Source organism: Salvelinus alpinus, chromosome 21, assembly GCF_045679555.1.
Source record: "Salvelinus alpinus chromosome 21, SLU_Salpinus.1, whole genome shotgun sequence".
NCBI classification, from domain to species: Eukaryota; Metazoa; Chordata; class Actinopteri; order Salmoniformes; family Salmonidae; genus Salvelinus; species Salvelinus alpinus.
The window spans coordinates 28920270-28940019 of NC_092106.1; the positions used below are offsets into that span (position 1 = coordinate 28920270).

General features: G+C 48.3%; 1 protein-coding gene across 13 annotated transcripts in view; it reads left to right on the plus strand.

The window, feature by feature from the left end:
- LOC139548194 (RNA-binding protein Musashi homolog 2-like) overlaps window positions 1-19750 on the plus strand; it is a 456658-nt gene that overhangs the window by 295158 nt on the left and 141750 nt on the right. For all 13 annotated transcript variants that reach the window (XM_071357680.1, XM_071357689.1, XM_071357690.1 and 10 more), the window contains one exon: window positions 2843-2925. In XM_071357680.1, the coding sequence (XP_071213781.1) occupies window positions 2843-2925 (83 nt within the window). The remainder of the gene's footprint in view (window positions 1-2842; window positions 2926-19750) is intronic.

Here is a 19750-nt window from a genome sequence, read left to right on the forward strand (position 1 = left end):
AACTAGAGAGAATCTAGAGATAGAGAGAAACTAGACAGAGGGAGAGAAACTAGAGAGAGATAAACTAGAAATAAACTAGAGAGAGATAGAAACTAGACAGAGGGAGAGAAACTAGAAAGAGGGAGAGAAACTAGAGAGAAACTAGAGAGAGAGAGAAACTAGACAGAGGGAGAGAAACTAGAGAAACTAGAGAGAGAGAAACTAGAGAGAGAGAGAGAAACTAGAGAGAGAGAGAAACTAGAGACAGAGAGAAACTAGAGAGAGAGAGAAACTAGAGACATAGAGAGAAACTAGAGAGAAACTAGAGACAGAGAGAGAAACTAGAGAGAAACTAGAGACATAAACTAGAGAGAAACTAGAGAGAGAGAGAAACTAGAAATAAACTAGAGACATAAACTAGAGAGAGAGATAAACGAGAGAGAAACTAGAGAGAGAGATAAACTAGAGATAGATAAACTAGAGAGAAACTAGAGAGAGAGATAAACTACAAGTAAACTAGAGAGAGAGAGAAACTAGAGAGAGAGAGATAAACTAGAGAGAGAGAGAGAGAGAAACTAGAGAGAGAGATAAACTAGAGAGAAACTAGAGAGAGAGAGAAACTAGAGAGAGAGATAACCTACAAATAAACTAGAGATAAACTAGAGAGAGAGAGAAACTAGAGAGCAACTAGAGAGAGAGAAACTAGAGAGAGAGATAAACTAGAGAGAGAGATAAACTAGAAATAAACTAGAGAGAGATAGAAACTAGACAGAGGGAGAGAAACTAGACAGAGGGAGAGAAACTAGAAAGAGGGAGAGAAACTAGACAGAGGGAGAGAAACTAGACAGAGGGAGAGAAACTAGACAGAGGGAGAGAAACTAGACAGAGGGAGAGAAACTAGACAGAGGGAGAGAAACTAGACAGAGGGAGAGAAACTAGACAGAGGGAGAGAAACTAGACAGAGGGAGAGAAACTAGACAGAGGGAGAGAAACTAGACAGAGGGAGAGAAACTAGACAGAGGGAGAGAAACTAGACAGAGGGAGAGAAACTAGACAGAGGGAGAGAAACTAGACAGAGGGAGAGAAACTAGACAGAGGGAGAGAAACTAGACAGAGGGAGAGAAACTAGACAGAGGGAGAGAAACTAGACAGAGGGAGAGAAAATGAATGGGAAGAGGATGAAAGACTAATAAAAGCACAATATTTAAAACATTTGTTTTGAGAGAGTTCTGACTCTTATTGCTGTGTGATCTGTGTTTCATTGATTTAATACTGTATGTTCCTGAGAGAGAGATTGATAGAGAGGGGCTTGAGAGTTGAGTTCTCTGTCTGACGTGTGCTGTGCATCACTCCAGGAAGTCCCCCTGGATCAGAACAGGAAGTCATGGAGAGAGGGCAGGTCATTGACTAATGAGCTTCACTTCCTACCTCACACCAGAGAGAGTGTAGGCGGCTTTGATCACTGAAACCTGCTTGATGATGTCTAATGCCTGTATAGATCCAACCTCATATGGGGGGTTGGGGGAGAGGATTATGTGTACATGTAACATGCGGGCAGAGTTTGTGTGTGTGTGTGTTTGCGTGTGTACATGTTTGTGAATTGAATGCCCTGCACTGTACTGTGTAATAACTCATTGTTAGTGTACTGTGGTGTGTGCAGAGGCGGGACAGGGGGGTTGTCAAAATGGTTGCTCTCTCCGTGACCCTCTTATCGGCAGTCCCGCCTCTTTATCTGTCCATATCTGCTGGCGTGTGGAGAAGGGGGGCCCTGGCCGGCCACATGCTGGCTCTCTGTCAAACCCTGTTGACCCCCTGACTCCCACAGGCTTATCTCCCACTCTCTTAAAAACCAAAGCCTTGTTTCAGCTTGTCACAGCAGGGCGCACAACTTCAGCTCTATTCCTCTCCGCCACTCCGCTCTGTGTGTTTGTTTTAGAGAGAGTGCTGATTAGTCAACAGGGCATGGAATGGAAGGCTTTCCTGCTGGGGGGGGGCATTTTGGGGTGTCTATCCTTAGTATATGCCTTCATAATGTCATCCCCTTATGTGGCATGTAGATAATCCAGTCAATTTTTGGCCCATGGGCCACTAGATTACCCTCTAAAATGAAGATCGCTTTATTTATCATTACACACAAGGTCCAACTTAGGCAATGGCATCTAATATTTGATACTAGCAACCCTGATGCCAACTAAATTCCCATCAGATTTTTCACGTTGGACCCGGGATTCGAACTGGCAACCCTCCGGTTGCTGGACTGCCTCTAACCGCTAGGCTACCTGCCTGCCAGTATTAGTTATGAATTAGATAATCAGGTCAAGCTTTGGCCCATGAGTCACTAGATTACCCTCTATTAGTTATCAATCAATGCTTGTTGCTGATTTGCAAGGTTTGTATAATGTTCTATGTATCAATAATATGATATGGCCTCACATTACCATAAAACTAGAATGTGTTTTACAGTGAAATATCAATGAAGGAGCATAGAATATCTGTAATGAAATTCACGCGCTAGGCCAGGGTCCATGAATTTCATTTAATGAGCTTTGTGGCAATTCCCTCCTCTTCTGTCTGTGAAGCAGGAATATAGTTATTCTAATAATGAGGACTGTATCATTTTTATTGCACATAGCTGTACAGCCGTTCCAGGACTATAACTGCATCTTTATTAGGTTTATTTAGCTACATTTCGGGGACTAATTGTCATATGTTGCCTGTCTTTCAAATAGAAGTTGTTCTATAAATCTTGACTATAACCAATGCTTTATTTTTCTCTCCCTTTTTCCTCCTTTTTCACTCACTCTCTTTCTCTCTCCATCCCCCTCTTCCTGTCATTCTCTCTACCTCTCTGTCCTGCCTGCAGGTTTCGGCTTTGTAACTTTCGAGGTTGAGGACGTTGTGGAGAAAGTATGCGAGATCCACTTTCATGAAATCAATAATAAAATGGTGAGTGGCTCTGGCTTTTCAAAACGGCGAATGGTGCTGGCTGGATTAATATTTGATTTTCTCTTTAGCAGAGCGGTAACGACGGCAGGCATCTCACACACACACACAGGTTTTTAGGGCTATGGAGTCAGTGGTGTGCACTGTGCACTGATGACCACACACCATGAAATTGTGTGTGTGAGCCGTTCCTGGCAGAAGGGCAAAACAACCTGTCCCTACCTCACGCAAAACCACCCTGCAAATCAGGCTGGAACAGCTATCCATGTCTGAAAGCTGGTGGTATTATTGAAAAAACAACAACATTAAACCTATCAGTCCAGGCTGTTTCAATGCCACACCTGATGCCAGACCTGGTGTTGGTGTTTATTGTTAATCTTCAGTAGTGGCAGTGTGTTTCCAGTAGACTGGTCTCGGGTCAGGGTTAATGGCCAGTTGACCAGGTGGTGGGGGGATGCTATGAGCAGGCTGGCTGAGGCCCAGGATGGCAAGGCCATGGTGGGCAGAGAGGAGGAGGGTGGTGGTGATGCCTGGGTGTATTGTTAGCCTGCGCTAGTTGCCTTGTGACTCATGCAGCCTGCTGTGGCTCAGACAGTGCAGTGTAGCAGCGTAGGGGGAAAATATCAGACCCGGCATGGCTCCATATCCTGACCTGCCGTGTACTGACAACTCTCCCTCTTTAGTCAACATTACCACTACTACACTACTCTCCCTCTTTAGTCAACACTACCACTACTACACTACTCTCTCTTCTTAGTCAACACTACCACTACTACACTACTCTCTCTTCTTAGTCAACACTACCACTACTACACTACTCTCCCTCTTTAGTCAACACTACCACTACTACACTACTCTCTCTTCTTAGTCAACACTACCACTGATACACTACTCTCTCTTCTTAGTCAACACTACCACTACTACACTACTCTCTCTTCTTAGTCAACACTACCACTACTACACTACTCTCCCTCCTTAGTAAACACTACCAATACTACACTACTCTCTCTTCTTAGTCAACACTACCACTACTACACTACTCTCTCTTCTTAGTCAACACTACCACTACTACACTACTCTCTCTTCTTAGTCAACACTACCACTGATACACTACTCTCTCTTCTTAGTCAACACTACCACTACTACACTACTCTCTCTTCTTAGTCAACACTACCACTACTACACTACTCTCTCTCTTAGTCAACACTACCACTGATACACTACTCTCTCTTCTTAGTCAACACTACCACTGATACACTACTCTCTCTTCTTAGTCAACACTACCACTACTACACTACTCTCTCTTCTTAGTCAACACTACCACTGATACACTACTCTCCCTCCTTAGTAAACACTACCACTACTACACTACTCTCTCTTCTTAGTCAACACTACCACTACTACACTACTCTCCCTCCTTAGTCAACACTACCACTACTACACTACTCTCTCTTCTTAGTCAACACTACCACTGATACACTACTCTCCCTCCTTAGTAAACACTACCACTACTACACTACTCTCTCTTCTTAGTCAACACTACCACTACTACACTACTCTCTCTTCTTAGTCAACACTACCACTGATACACTACTCTCTCTTCTTAGTCAACACTACCACTGATACACTACTCTCTCTTCTTAGTCAACACTACCACTACTACACTACTCTCCCTCCTTAGTAAACACTACCACTACTACACTACTCTCTCTTCTTAGTCAACACTAACACTGATACACTACTCTCTCTTCTTAGTCAACACTACCAATACTACACTACTCTCTCTTCTTAGTCAACACTACCACTACTACACTACTCTCTCTTCTTAGTCAACACTACCACTACTACACTACTCTCTCTTCTTAGTCAACACTACCACTGATACACTACTCTCTCTTCTTAGTCAACACTACCACTACTACACTACTCTCTCTTCTTAGTCAACACTACCACTACTACACTACTCTCTTCTTAGTCAACACTACCACTGATACACTACTCTCTCTTCTTAGTCAACACTACCACTGATACACTACTCTCTCTTCTTAGTCAACACTACCACTACTACACTACTCTCTCTTCTTAGTCAACACTACCACTGATACACTACTCTCCCTCCTTAGTAAACACTACCACTACTACACTACTCTCTCTTCTTAGTCAACACTACCACTACTACACTACTCTCCCTCCTTAGTCAACACTACCACTACTACACTACTCTCTCTTCTTAGTCAACACTACCACTGATACACTACTCTCCCTCCTTAGTAAACACTACCACTACTACACTACTCTCTCTTCTTAGTCAACACTACCACTGATACACTACTCTCCCTCCTTAGTCAACACTACCACTACTACACTACTCTCTCTTCTTAGTCAACACTACCACTGATACACTACTCTCCCTCCTTAGTAAACACTACCACTACTACACTACTCTCTCTTCTTAGTCAACACTACCACTGATACACTACTCTCCCTCTTTAGTCAACACTACCACTACTACACTACTCTCTCTTCTTAGTCAACACTACCACTACTACACTACTCTCCCTCCTTAGTCAACACTACCACTACTACACTACTCTCCCTCCTTAGTCAACACTACCACTACTACACTACTCTCTCTTCTTAGTCAACACTACCACTGATACACTACTCTCCCTCTTTAGTCAACACTACCACTACTACACTACTCTCTCTTCTTAGTCAACACTACCACTACTACACTACTCTCCCTCCTTAGTCAACACTACCACTACTACACTACTCTCTCTTCTTAGTCAACACTACCACTGATACACTACTCTCCCTCTTTAGTCAACACTACCACTACTACACTACTCTCTCTTCTTAGTCAACACTACCACTACTACACTACTCTCTCTTCTTAGTCAACACTACCACTACTACACTACTCTCCCTCCTTAGTCAACACTACCACTACTACACTACTCTCCCTCCTTAGTCAACACTAGCACTACTACACTACTCTCTCTTCTTAGTCAACACTACCACTACTACACTACTCTCTCTTCTTAGTCAACACTACCACTGATACACTACTCTCTCTTCTTAGTCAACACTAGCACTACTACACTACTCTCTCTTCTTAGTCAACACTACCACTACTACACTACTCTCTCTTCTTAGTCAACACTACCACTGATACACTACTCTCCCTCCTTAGTCAACACTACCACTACTACACTACTCTCTCTTTTTAGTCAACACTACCACTGATACACTACTCTCTCTTCTTAGTCAACACTACCACTACTACACTACTCTCTCTTCTTAGTCAACACTACCACTACTACACTACTCTCCCTCTTTAGACAACACTACCACTACTACACTACTCTCTCTTCTTATTCAACACTACCACTACTACACTACTCTCTCTTCTTAGTCAACACTACCACTACTACACTACTCTCCCTCTTTAGACAACACTACCACTACTACACTACTCTCTCTTCTTAGTCAACACTACCACTACTACACTACTCTCTCTTCTTAGTCAACACTACCACTACTACACTACTCTCCCTCCTTAGTCAACACTACCACTACTACACTACTCTCCCTCTTTAGACAACACTACCACTGATACACTACTCTCCCTCTTTAGACAACACTACCACTACTACACTACTCTCTCTTCTTAGTCAACACTACCACTACTACACTACTCTCTCTTCTTAGTCAACACTACCACTACTACACTACTCTCCCTCTTTAGACAACACTACCACTACTACACTACTCTCTCTTCTTATTCAACACTACCACTACTACACTACTCTCTCTTCTTAGTCAACACTACCACTACTACACTACTCTCCCTCTTTAGACAACACTACCACTACTACACTACTCTCTCTTCTTAGTCAACACTACCACTACTACACTACTCTCTCTTCTTAGTCAACACTACCACTGATACACTACTCTCTCTTCTTAGTCAACACTACCACTACTACACTACTCTCTCTTCTTAGTCAACACTACCACTACTACACTACTCTCCCTCCTTAGTCAACACTACCACTACTACACTACTCTCTCTTCTTAGTCAACACTACCACTACTACACTACTCTCCCTCCTTAGTCAACACTACCACTACTACACTACTCTCTCTTTTTAGTCAACACTACCACTACTACACTACTCTCCCTCCTTAGTCAACACTACCACTACTACACTACTCTCTTCTTAGTCAACACTACCACTACTACACTACTCTCTCTTCTTAGTAAACACTACCACTGATACACTACTCTCTCTTCTTAGTCAACACTACCACTACTACACTACTCTCTCTTCTTAGTCAACACTACCACTACTACACTACTCTCTCTTCTTAGTCAACACTACCACTACTACACTACTCTCTCTTCTTAGTCAACACTACCACTACTACACTACTCTCCCTCTTTAGACAACACTACCACTGATACACTACTCTCCCTCCTTAGTCAACACTACCACTACTACACTACTCTCCCTCTTTAGTCAACACTACCACTACTACACTACTCTCTCTTCTTAGTCAACACTACCACTACTACACTACTCTCTCTTCTTAGTCAACACTACCACTACTACACTACTCTCCCTCTTTAGACAACACTACCACTGATACACTACTCTCCCTCCTTAGTCAACACTACCACTACTACACTACTCTCCCTCTTTAGTCAACACTACCACTACTACACTACTCTCTCTTCTTAGTCAACACTACCACTACTACACTACTCTCCCTCCTTAGTCAACACTACCACTACTATACTACTCTCCTTCCTTAGTCAACACTACCACTACTACACTACTCTCTCTTCTTAGTCAACACTACCACTGATACACTACTCTCCCTCCTTAGTCAACACTACCACTACTACACTACTCTCTCTGCTTAGTCAACACTACCACTGATACACTACTCTCCCTGCTTAGTAAACACTACCACTACTACACTACTCTCCCTCCTTGGTCAACACTACCACTACTACACTACTCTCCCTCCTTAGTCAACACTACCACTACTACACTACTCTCCCTCCTTAGTCAACACTACCACTACTACACTACTCTCCCTCCTTGGTCAACACTACCACTACTACACTACTCTCCCTCCTTGGTCAACACTACCATACTACACTACACTCCGTCCACCAGCCTGCACTGGGCCTAACAGTTATGAATGCGACATCTGAGATTAAAGACTGTTTATAATACTCCCCCTCCTCCTTAGTGCTTCACACACGCATACATACACGGTGGTGAAGTCGAAACTGCCACCTCTATGTCAACACTCATTCTCTTCTCGTCCATTAAACCTTCAACCCCCAGAGAGATGAGATGATGAGATCATTCTGGTGATTCAATCAGCAGGGCCAGGCAGGCTTCCACCCAGTGGCTCACCCTACACCCACCACTATACCACTGTAGCCAGTTGTCCACTAGTCTCTCCCTCCACCACTGTAGCCATTAGTCCACTAGTCTCTCCCTCCACCACTGTAGCCATTAGTCCACTAGTCTCTTCCTCCACCACTGTAGCCAGTTGTCCACTAGTCTCTCCCTCCACCACTGTAGCCATTAGTCCACTAGTCTCTTCCTCCACCACTGTAGCCATTAGTCCACTAGTCTCTTCCTCCACCACTGTAGCCAGTAGTCCACTAGTCTCTTCCTCCCCACCACTGTAGCCAGTTGTCCACTAGTCTCTCCTCCACCATCCACCACTGTAGCCATTAGTCCACTAGTCTCTCCCTCCACCACTGTAGCCATTAGTCCACTAGTCTCTTCCCCTCCACCCACCACTGTAGCCAGTTGTCCACTAGTCTCTCCCTCCACCCACCAATGTAGCCAGTAGTCCACTAGTCTCTTCCTCCACCACCCACCAATGTAGCCATTAGTCCACTAGTCTCTTCCTCCACCACTGTAGCCATTAGTCCACTAGTCTCTTCCTCCACCACTGTAGCCAGTAGTCCACTAGTCTCTTCCTCCACCACCCACCACTGTAGCCATTAGTCCACTAGTCTCTTCCTCCACCACTGTAGCCAGTAGTCCACTAGTCTCTTCCCCCACCACCCACCACTGTAGCCATTAGTCCACTAGTCTCTTCCCCCACCACCCACCAATGTAGCCAGTAGTCCACTAGTCTCTTCCCCCACCACCCACCAATGTAGCCATTAATCCACTAGTCTCTTCCTCCACCACTGTAGCCATTAGTCCACTAGTCTCTTCCTCCACCACCCACCACTGTAGCCATTAATCCACTAGTCTCTTCCTCCACCACCCACCAATGTAGCCAGTAGTCCACTAGTCTCTTCACCCACCAATGTAGCCATTAATCCACTAGTCTCTTCCTCCACCACTGTAGCCATTAGTCCACTAGTCTCTTCCTCCACCACCCACCACTGTAGCCATCAATCCACTAGTCTCTTCCTCCACCTCCCACCAATGTAGCCAGTAGTCCAGTAGTCTATTCCTCCACCACCCACCACTGTAGCCATTAATCCACTAGTCTCTTCCTCCACCACTGTAGCTAGTAGTCCACTAGTCTCTTCCAACACCACCCACCAATGTAGCCATTAGTCCACTAGTCTCTTCCCCCACCACCCACCACTGTAGCCAGTAGTCCACCAGTCTCTTCTCCCACCACCAACCAATGTAACCATTAGTCCACCAGTCTCTTCTCCCACCACCAACCAATGTAACCAGTAGTCCTCTAGTCTCTCCCCCCACCACCAACCAATGTAGCCAGTAGTCCACCAGTCTCTTCTCCCACCACCAACCAATGTAACCATTAGTCCACTAGTCTCGTCCCCCACCACTGTAGCCAGTAGTCCACTAGTCTCTTCCTCTACCACCCACCACTGTAGCCATTAGTCTACTAGTCTCTTCATTCACCACTGTAGCCATTAATCCACTAGTCTCTTCCTCCACCACCCACCAATGTAGCCAGTAGTCCATTAGTCTCTTCCTCCACCACCCACCACTGTAGCAGGTAGTCCACTAGTCTCTTCACCCAGCACTGTAGCCAATAGTCCACTAGTCTCTTCCTCCACCACCCACCGCTGTAGCAGGTAGTCCACTAGTCTCTTCACCCAGCACTGTAGCCAATAGTCCACTAGTCTCTTCCTCCACCAATGTAGCCAGTAGTCCACTAGTCTCTTCCTCCACCACCCACCACTCTAGCCATTAGTCCACTAGTCTCTTCATCCACCACTGTAGCCAGTAGTCCAGTAGTATCTTCCTCCACCACCCACTACTATAGCCATTAGTCCACTAGTCTCTTCCTCCACCACTGTAGCCAGTAGTCCACTTGTCTCTTCACCTACCACTGTAGCTAGTAGTCCACTAGTCTCTTCCTCCACCACTGTAGCCAGTAGTCCACTAGTCTCTTCCTCCACCACCCACCAATATAGCCATTAATCCACTAGTCTCTTCCTCCACCACCCACCAATGTAGCCAGTAGTCCACTAGTCTCTTCCCCCACCACCCACCAATGTAGCCAGTAGTCCACTAGTCTCTTCAACCACCACCCACCAATGTAGCCATTAGTCCACTAGTCTCTTCCTCCACTTCTGTAGCCATTAGTCCACTAGTCTCTTCCCCCACCACCCACCACTGTAGCCAGTAGTCCACTAGTGTCTTCCTCCACCACTGTAGCCATTAGTCCACTAGTCTATTCCTCCACCACTGTAGCCAGTAGTCCACTAGTCTCTTCCCCCACCACCCACCACTGTAGCCATTAGTCCACTAGTCTCTTCCCCCACCACCCACCACTGTAGCTAGTAGTCCACTAGTCTCTTCCTCCACCACCCACCAATGTAGCCAGTAGTCCACTAGTCTCTTCCCCCACCACCCACCAATGTAGCCATTAATCCACTAGTCTCTTCCTCCACCACTGTAGCCATTAGTCCACTAGTCTCTTCCTCCACCACCCCCACCACTTGTAGCCATTAATCCACTAGTCTCTTCCTCCACCACCCACCAATGTAGCCAGTAGTCCACTAGTCTCTTCACCCACCAATGTAGCCATTAATCCACTAGTCTCTTCCTCCACCACTGTAGCCATTAGTCCACTAGTCTCTTCCTCCACCACCCACCACTGTAGCCATCAATCCACTAGTCTCTTCCTCCACCTCCCACCAATGTAGCCAGTAGTCCAGTAGTCTATTCCTCCCACCACCCACCACTGTAGCCATTAATCCACTAGTCTCTTCCTCCACCACTGTAGCTAGTAGTCCACTAGTCTCTTCCAACACCACCCACCAATGTAGCCATTAGTCCACTAGTCTCTTCCCCCACCACCCACCACTGTAGCCAGTAGTCCACCAGTCTCTTCTCCCACCACCAACCAATGTAACCATTAGTCCACCAGTCTCTTCTCCCACCACCAACCAATGTAACCAGTAGTCCTCTAGTCTCTCCCCCCACCACCAACCAATGTAGCCAGTAGTCCACCAGTCTCTTCTCCCACCACCAACCAATGTAACCATTAGTCCACTAGTCTCGTCCCCCACCACTGTAGCCAGTAGTCCACTAGTCTCTTCCTCTACCACCCACCACTGTAGCCATTAGTCTACTAGTCTCTTCATTCACCACTGTAGCCATTAATCCACTAGTCTCTTCCTCCACCACCCACCAATGTAGCCAGTAGTCCATTAGTCTCTTCCTCCACCACCCACCACTGTAGCCATAATCCACTAGTCTCTTCCTCCACCACCCACCGCTGTAGCTAGTAGTCCACTAGTCTCTTCCTCCACCAATGTAGCCAGTAGTCCACTAGTCTCTTCCTCCACCACCCACCAATGTAGCCGTTAGTCCACTAGTCTCTTCCTCCACCACCCACCACTGTAGCCAGTAGTCCACTAGTCTCTTCCCCCACCACCCACCAATATAGCCATTAATCCACTAGTCTCTTCCTCCACCACCCACCAATGTAGCCAGTAGTCCACTAGTCTCTTCCCCCACCACCCACCAATGTAGCCAGTAGTCCACTAGTCTCTTCCTCCACCACCCACCACTGTAGCCATTAGTCCACAAGTATCTTTCTCCACCACTGTAGCCAGTAGTCCACTAGTCTCTTCACCCAGCACTGTAGCCAATAGTCCACTAGTCTCTTCCTCCACCACCCACCGCTGTAGCAGGTAGTCCACTAGTCTCTTCACCCAGCACTGTAGCCAATAGTCCACTAGTCTCTTCCTCCACCAATGTAGCCAGTAGTCCACTAGTCTCTTCCTCCACCACCCACCACTCTAGCCATTAGTCCACTAGTCTCTTCCTCCACCACTGTAGCCAGTAGTCCAGTAGTATCTTCCTCCACCACCCACTACTATAGCCATTAGTCCACTAGTCTCTTCCTCCACCACTGTAGCCAGTAGTCCACTTGTCTCTTCACCTACCACTGTAGCTAGTAGTCCACTAGTCTCTTCCTCCACCACTGTAGCCAGTAGTCCACTAGTCTCTTCCTCCACCACCCACCAATATAGCCATTAATCCACTAGTCTCTTCCTCCACCACCCACCAATGTAGCCAGTAGTCCACTAGTCTCTTCCCCCACCACCCACCAATGTAGCCAGTAGTCCACTAGTCTCTTCAACCACCACCCACCAATGTAGCCATTAGTCCACTAGTCTCTTCCTCCACTTCTGTAGCCATTAGTCCACTAGTCTCTTCCCCTACCACCCACCACTGTAGCCAGTAGTCCACTAGTGTCTTCCTCCACCACTGTAGCCATTAGTCCACTAGTCTATTCCTCCACCACTGTAGCCAGTAGTCCACTAGTCTCTTCCCCCACCACCCACCACTGTAGCCATTAGTCCACTAGTCTCTTCCCCCACCACCCACCACTGTAGCTAGTAGTCCACTAGTCTCTTCCTCCACCACCCACCAATGTAGCCAGTAGTCCACTAGTCTCTTCCCCCACCACCCACCAATGTAGCCATTAATCCACTAGTCTCTTCCTCCACCACTGTAGCCATTAGTCCACTAGTCTCTTCCTCCACCACCCACCACTGTAGCCATTAATCCACTAGTCTCTTCCTCCACCACCCACCAATGTAGCCAGTAGTCCACTAGTCTCTTCACCCACCAATGTAGCCATTAATCCACTAGTCTCTTCCTCCACCACTGTAGCCATTAGTCCACTAGTCTCTTCCTCCACCACCCACCACTGTAGCCATTAATCCACTAGTCTCTTCCTCCACCTCCCACCAATGTAGCCAGTAGTCCACTAGTCTCTTCCTCCACCACCCACCACTGTAGCCATTAGTCCACTAGTCTCTTCCCTCCACCACTGTAGCCAGTAGTCCACTAGTCTCTTCCTCCACCACCCACCACTGTAGCCATTAGTCCACTAGTCTCTTCCTCCACCACTGTAGCTAGTAGTCCACTAGTCTCTTCCAACACCACCCACCAATGTGGCCATTAGTCCACTAGTCTCTTCCCCCACCACCCACCACTGTAGCCAGTAGTCCACCAGTCTCTTCTCCCACCACCAACCAATGTAACCATTAGTCCACCAGTCTCTTCTCCCACCACCAACCAATGTAACCAGTAGTCCTCTAGTCTCTCCCCCCACCACCAACCAATGTAGCCAGTAGTCCACCAGTCTCTTCTCCCACCACCAACCAATGTAACCATTAGTCCACTAGTCTCGTCCCCCACCACTGTAGCCAGTAGTCCACTAGTCTCTTCCTCTACCACCCACCACTGTAGCCATTAGTCTACTAGTCTCTTCATTCACCACTGTAGCCATTAATCCACTAGTCTCTTCCTCCACCACCCACCAATGTAGCCAGTAGTCCATTAGTCTCTTCCTCCACCACCCACCACTGTAGCCATAATCCACTAGTCTCTTCCTCCACCACCCACCGCTGTAGCTAGTAGTCCACTAGTCTCTTCCTCCACCAATGTAGCCAGTAGTCCACTAGTCTCTTCCTCCACCACCCACCAATGTAGCCGTTAGTCCACTAGTCTCTTCCTCCACCACCCACCACTGTAGCCAGTAGTCCACTAGTCTCTTCCCCCACCACCCACCAATGTAGCCATTAATCCACTAGTCTCTTCCTCCACCACTGTAGCCAGTAGTCCACTAGTCTATTCCTCCACCACCCACCACTGTAGCCATTAATCCACTAGTCTCTTCCTCCACCACTGTAGCTAGTAGTCCACTAGTCTCTTCCAACACCACCCACCAATGTAGCCATTAGTCCACTAGTCTCTTCCCCCACCACCCACCACTGTAGCCAGTAGTCCACCAGTCTCTTCTCCCACCACCAACCAATGTAACCATGTAGTCCACCAGTCTCTTCTCCCACCACCAACCAATGTAACCAGTAGTCCTCTAGTCTCTCCCCCCACCACCCACCAATGTAGCCAGTAGTCCACTCAGTCTCTTCCTCCCACCACCAACCAATGTAGCCATTAGTCCACTAGTCTCTTCCCCCACCACTGTAGCCAGTAGTCCACTAGTCTCTTCCTCTACCACCCACCACTGTAGCCATTAGTCTACTAGTCTCTTCATTCACCACTGTAGCCATTAATCCACTAGTCTCTTCCTCCACCACCCACCAATGTAGCCAGTAGTCCATTAGTCTCTTCCTCCACCACCCACCACTGTAGCCATAATCCACTAGTCTCTTCCTCCACCACCGCTGTAGCTAGTAGTCCACTAGTCTCTTCCTCCACCAATGTAGCCATTAGTCCACTAGTCTCTTCCTCCACCACCCACCAATGTAGCCGTTAGTCCACTAGTCTCTTCCTCCACCACCCACCACTGTAGCCAGTAGTCCACTAGTCTCTTCCCCCACCACCCACCAATATAGCCATTAATCCACTAGTCTCTTCCTCCACCACCCACCAATGTAGCCAGTAGTCCACTAGTCTCTTCCCCCACCACCCACCAATGTAGCCAGTAGTCCACTAGTCTCTTCCTCCACCACCCACCACTGTAGCCATTAGTCCACAAGTATCTTTCTCCACCACTGTAGCCAGTAGTCCACTAGTCTCTTCACCCACCACTGTAGCCAGTAGTCCACTAGTCTCTTCCTCCACCACCCAGCAATGTAGTCATTAATCCACTAGTCTCTTCACCCACCACTGTAGCCATTAGTCCACTTGTCTCTTCCTCCACCACTGTAGCCATTATTCCACTAGTCTCTTCCCCCACCACCCACCAATGTAGCCAGTATCCACTAGTCTATTCCTCCACCACCTACCGATGTAGCCAGTAATCCACTAGTCTCTTCCCCCACCACCGACCAATGTAGCCAGTAGTCCACTAGTCTCTTCCCCCACCACCCACCAATGTAGCCAGTAGTCCACTAGTCTCTCCCCCCACCACCGACCAATCTAGCCAGTAGTCCACTAGTCTCTTCCTCCACCACCCACCAATGTAGCCAGTAGTCCACTAGTCTCTCCCTCCACCACCCACCAATGTAGCCAGTAGTCCACTAGTCTCTTCCTCCACCACTGTAGCCAGTAGTCCACTAGTCTTTTCACTCACCACTGTCGCCAGTAGTCCATTAGTCTCTTCCTCCACCACCCACCAATGTAGCCAGTAGTCCACTAGTCTCTTCCTCCACCACTGTAGACATTAGTCCACTAGTCTCTTCCCCCACCACTGTAGCCAGTAGTCCACTAGTCTCTTCCCCCACCACCCACCAATGTAGCCAGTAGTCCACTAGTCTCTTCCTCCACCACCCACCACTGTAGCCATTAGTCCACAAGTCTCTTCCTCCACCACTGTAGCCATTAGTCCACTAGTCTCTTCTTCCACCACCCACCAATGTAGCTAGTAGTCCACAAGTCTCTTCCTCCACCACTGTAGCCATTAGTCCACTAGTCTCTTCCTCCACCACCCACCAATGTAGCCAGTAGTCCACTAGTCTCTTCCTCCACCAATGTAGCCAGTAGTCCACTAGTCTCTTCCCCACCACCCACCACTGTAGCCAGTAGTTCTCTAGTCTCTTCCTCCACCACCCACCACTGTAGCCATTAGTCCACTCGTCTCTTCCTCCACCACTGTAGCCATTAGTCCACTAGTCTCTTCCTCCACCACTGTAGCTAGGTGTCCACTAGTCTCTTCCTCCACCACCCACCACTGTAGCCATTAGTCCACAAGTCTCTTCCTCCACCACTGTAGCCATTAGTCCACTAGTCTCTTCCTCCACCACCCACCACTGTAGCCATTCGTCCACTAGTCTCTTCCCCCACCACCCACCAATGTAGCCAGTAGTCCACTAGTCTCTTCCTCCACCACCCACCAATGTAGCTAGTAGTCCACTAGTCTCTTCCTCCACCAATGTAGCCAGTAGTCCACTAGTCTCTTCCTCCACCACCCACCAATGTAGCCATTAGTCCACTAGTCTCTTCCTCCACCACCCACCACTGTAGCCAGTAGTCCACTAGTCTCTTCCTCCACCACCCACCACTGTAGCCAGTAGTCCACTAGTCTCTTCCCCCACCACCCACCAATGTAGCCATTAATCCACTAGTCTCTTCACCCACCACTGTAGCCATTAGTCCACTTGTCTCTTCCTCCACCACTGTAGCCATTAATCCACTAGTCTCTTCCCCCACCCCCCACCAATGTTGCCAGTATCCACTAGTCTATTCCTCCACCACTGTAGCCAGTAGTCCACTAGTCTCTTCACTCACCACTGTAGCCAGTAGTCCATTAGTCTCTTCCTCCACCACCCACCAATGTAGCCTGTAGTCCACTAGTCTCTTCCTCCACCACTGTAGACATTAGTCCACTAGTCTCTTCCCCCACCACTGTAGCCAGTAGTCCACTAGTCTCTTCCTCCACCACCCACCAATATAGCCATTAATCCACTAGTCTCTTCCTCCACCACCCACCAATGTAGCCGGTAGTCCACTAGTCTCTTCCCCCACCACCCACCACTGTAGCCAGTAGTCCACTAGTCTCTTCGACCACCACCCACCAATGTAGCCATTAGTCCACTAGTCTCTTCCTCCACCACCCACCAATGTAGCTAGTAGTCCACTAGTCTCTTCACTCACCACTGTAGCCAGTAGTCCACTTGTCTCTTCCTCCACCACCCACCAATGTAGCCAGTAGTCCACTAATCTATTCCTCCACCAATGTAGCCAGTAGTCCACTAGTCTCTTCACCCACCACTGTAGCTAGTAGTCCTCTAGTCTCTTCCTCCACCACTGTAGCCATTAGTCCACTAGTCTCTTCCTCCACCACTGTAGCCATTAGTCCAAAATTCTCTTCCTCCACCACCCACCACTGTAGCCATTAGTCCACTAGTCTCTTCCCCCACCACCCACCAATGTAGCCAGTAGTCCACTAGTGTCTTCCTCCACCACCCACCAATGTAGCTAGTAGTCCACTAGTCTGTTCCTCCACCAATGTAGCTAGTAGTCCACTAGTGTCTCCCCCCACCACCCACCAATGTAGCCAGTAGTCCACTAGTCTCTTCCTCCACCACCCACCAATGTAGCTAGTAGTCCACTAGTCTCTTCACTCACCACTGTAGCCAGTAGTCCACTAGTCTCTTCCTCCACCACCCACCAATGTAGCCAGTAGTCCACTAGTCTCTTCCCCACCACCCACCACTGTAGCCAGTAGTTCTCTAGTCTCTTGCTCCACCACCCACCACTGTAGCCATTAGTCCACTCGTCTCTTCCTCCACCACTGTAGCCATTAGTCCACTGGTCTCTTCCTCCACCACTGTAGCTAGGTGTCCACTAGTCTCTTCCTCCACCACCCACCACTGTAGCCATTAGTCCACAAGTCTCTTCCTCCACCACTGTAGCCATTAGTCCACTAGTCTCTTCCCCCACCACCTACCAATGTAGCCAGTAGTCCACTAGTCTCTTCCTCCACCACCCACCAATATAGCTAGTAGTCCACTAGTCTCTTCCTCCACCAATGTAGCCAGTAGTCCACTAGTATCTTCCTCCACCACCCACCAATGTAGCCATTAGTCCACTAGTCTCTTCCTCCACCACCCACCAATGTAGCCGGTAGTCCACTAGTCTCTTCCCCCACCACCCACCACTGTAGCCAGTAGTCCACTAGTCTCTTCGACCACCACCCACCAATGTAGCCATTAGTCCACTAGTCTCGTCCTCCACCACACACCAATGTAGCTAGTAGTCCACTAGTCTCTTCACTCACCACTGTAGCCAGTAGTCCACTTGTCTCTTCCTCCACCACCCACCAATGTAGCCAGTAGTCCACTAATCTATTCCTCCACCAATGTAGCCAGTAGTCCACTAGTCTCTTCCCCCACCACCCACCACTGTAGCTAGTAGTCCTCTAGTCTCTTCCTCCACCACTGTAGCCATTAGTCCACTAGTCTCTTCCTCCACCACTGTAGCCATTAGTCCAAAATTCTCTTCCTCCACCACCCACCACTGTAGCCATTAGTCCACTAGTCTCTTCCCCCACCACCCACCAATGTAGCCAGTAGTCCACTAGTCTCTTCCTCCACCACCCACCAATGTAGCCGTTAGTCCACTAGTCTCTTCCTCCACCACCCACCACTGTAGCCAGTAGTCCACTAGTCTCTTCCCCCACCACCCACCAATATAGCCATTAATCCACTAGTCTCTTCCTCCACCACCCACCAATGTAGCCAGTAGTCCACTAGTCTCTTCCCCCACCACCCACCAATGTAGCCAGTAGTCCACTAGTCTCTTCCTCCACCACCCACCACTGTAGCCATTAGTCCACAAGTATCTTTCTCCACCACTGTAGCCAGTAGTCCACTAGTCTCTTCACCCACCACTGTAGCCATTATTCCACTAGTCTCTTCCCCCACCACCCACCAATGTAGCCAGTATCCACTAGTCTATTCCTCCACCACCTACCGATGTAGCCAGTAATCCACTAGTCTCTTCCCCCACCACCGACCAATGTAGCCAGTAGTCCACTAGTCTCTTCCCCCACCACCCACCAATGTAGCCAGTAGTCCACTAGTCTCTCCCCCCACCACCGACCAATCTAGCCAGTAGTCCACTAGTCTCTTCCTCCACCACCCACCAATGTAGCCAGTAGTCCACTAGTCTCTCCCTCCACCACCCACCAATGTAGCCAGTAGTCCACTAGTCTCTTCCTCCACCACTGTAGCCAGTAGTCCACTAGTCCTTTCACTCACCACTGTCGCCAGTAGTCCATTAGTCTCTTCCTCCACCACCCACCAATGTAGCCAGTAGTCCACTAGTCTCTTCCTCCACCACTGTAGCCATTAGTCCACTAGTCTCTTCCTCCACCACTGTAGCCATTAGTCCAAAATTCTCTTCCTCCACCACCCACCACTGTAGCCATTAGTCCACTAGTCTCTTCCCCCACCACCCACCATAGTAGCCAGTAGTCCACTTGTGTCTTCCTCCACCACCCACCAATGTAGCTAGTAGTCCACTAGTCTGTTCCTCCACCAATGTAGCTAGTAGTCCACTAGTGTCTCCCCCCACCACCCACCAATGTAGCCAGTAGTCCACTAGTCTCTTCCTCCACCACCCACCACTGTAGCCAGTAGTCCACTAGTCTCTTCCTCCACCAATGTAGCTAGTAGTCCACTAGTCTCTCCCCCCACCACCCACCACTGTAGCCAGTAGTCCACTAGTCTCTTCACCCACCACTGTAGCCAGTAGTCCACTAGTCTCTTCCTCCACCACCCACCAATGTAGTCATTAATCCACTAGTCTCTTCACCCACCACTGTAGCCATTAGTCCACTTCTCTCTTCCTCCACCACTGTAGCCATTATTCCACTAGTCTCTTCCCCCACCACACACCAATGTAGCCAGTAGTCCACTAATGTCTTC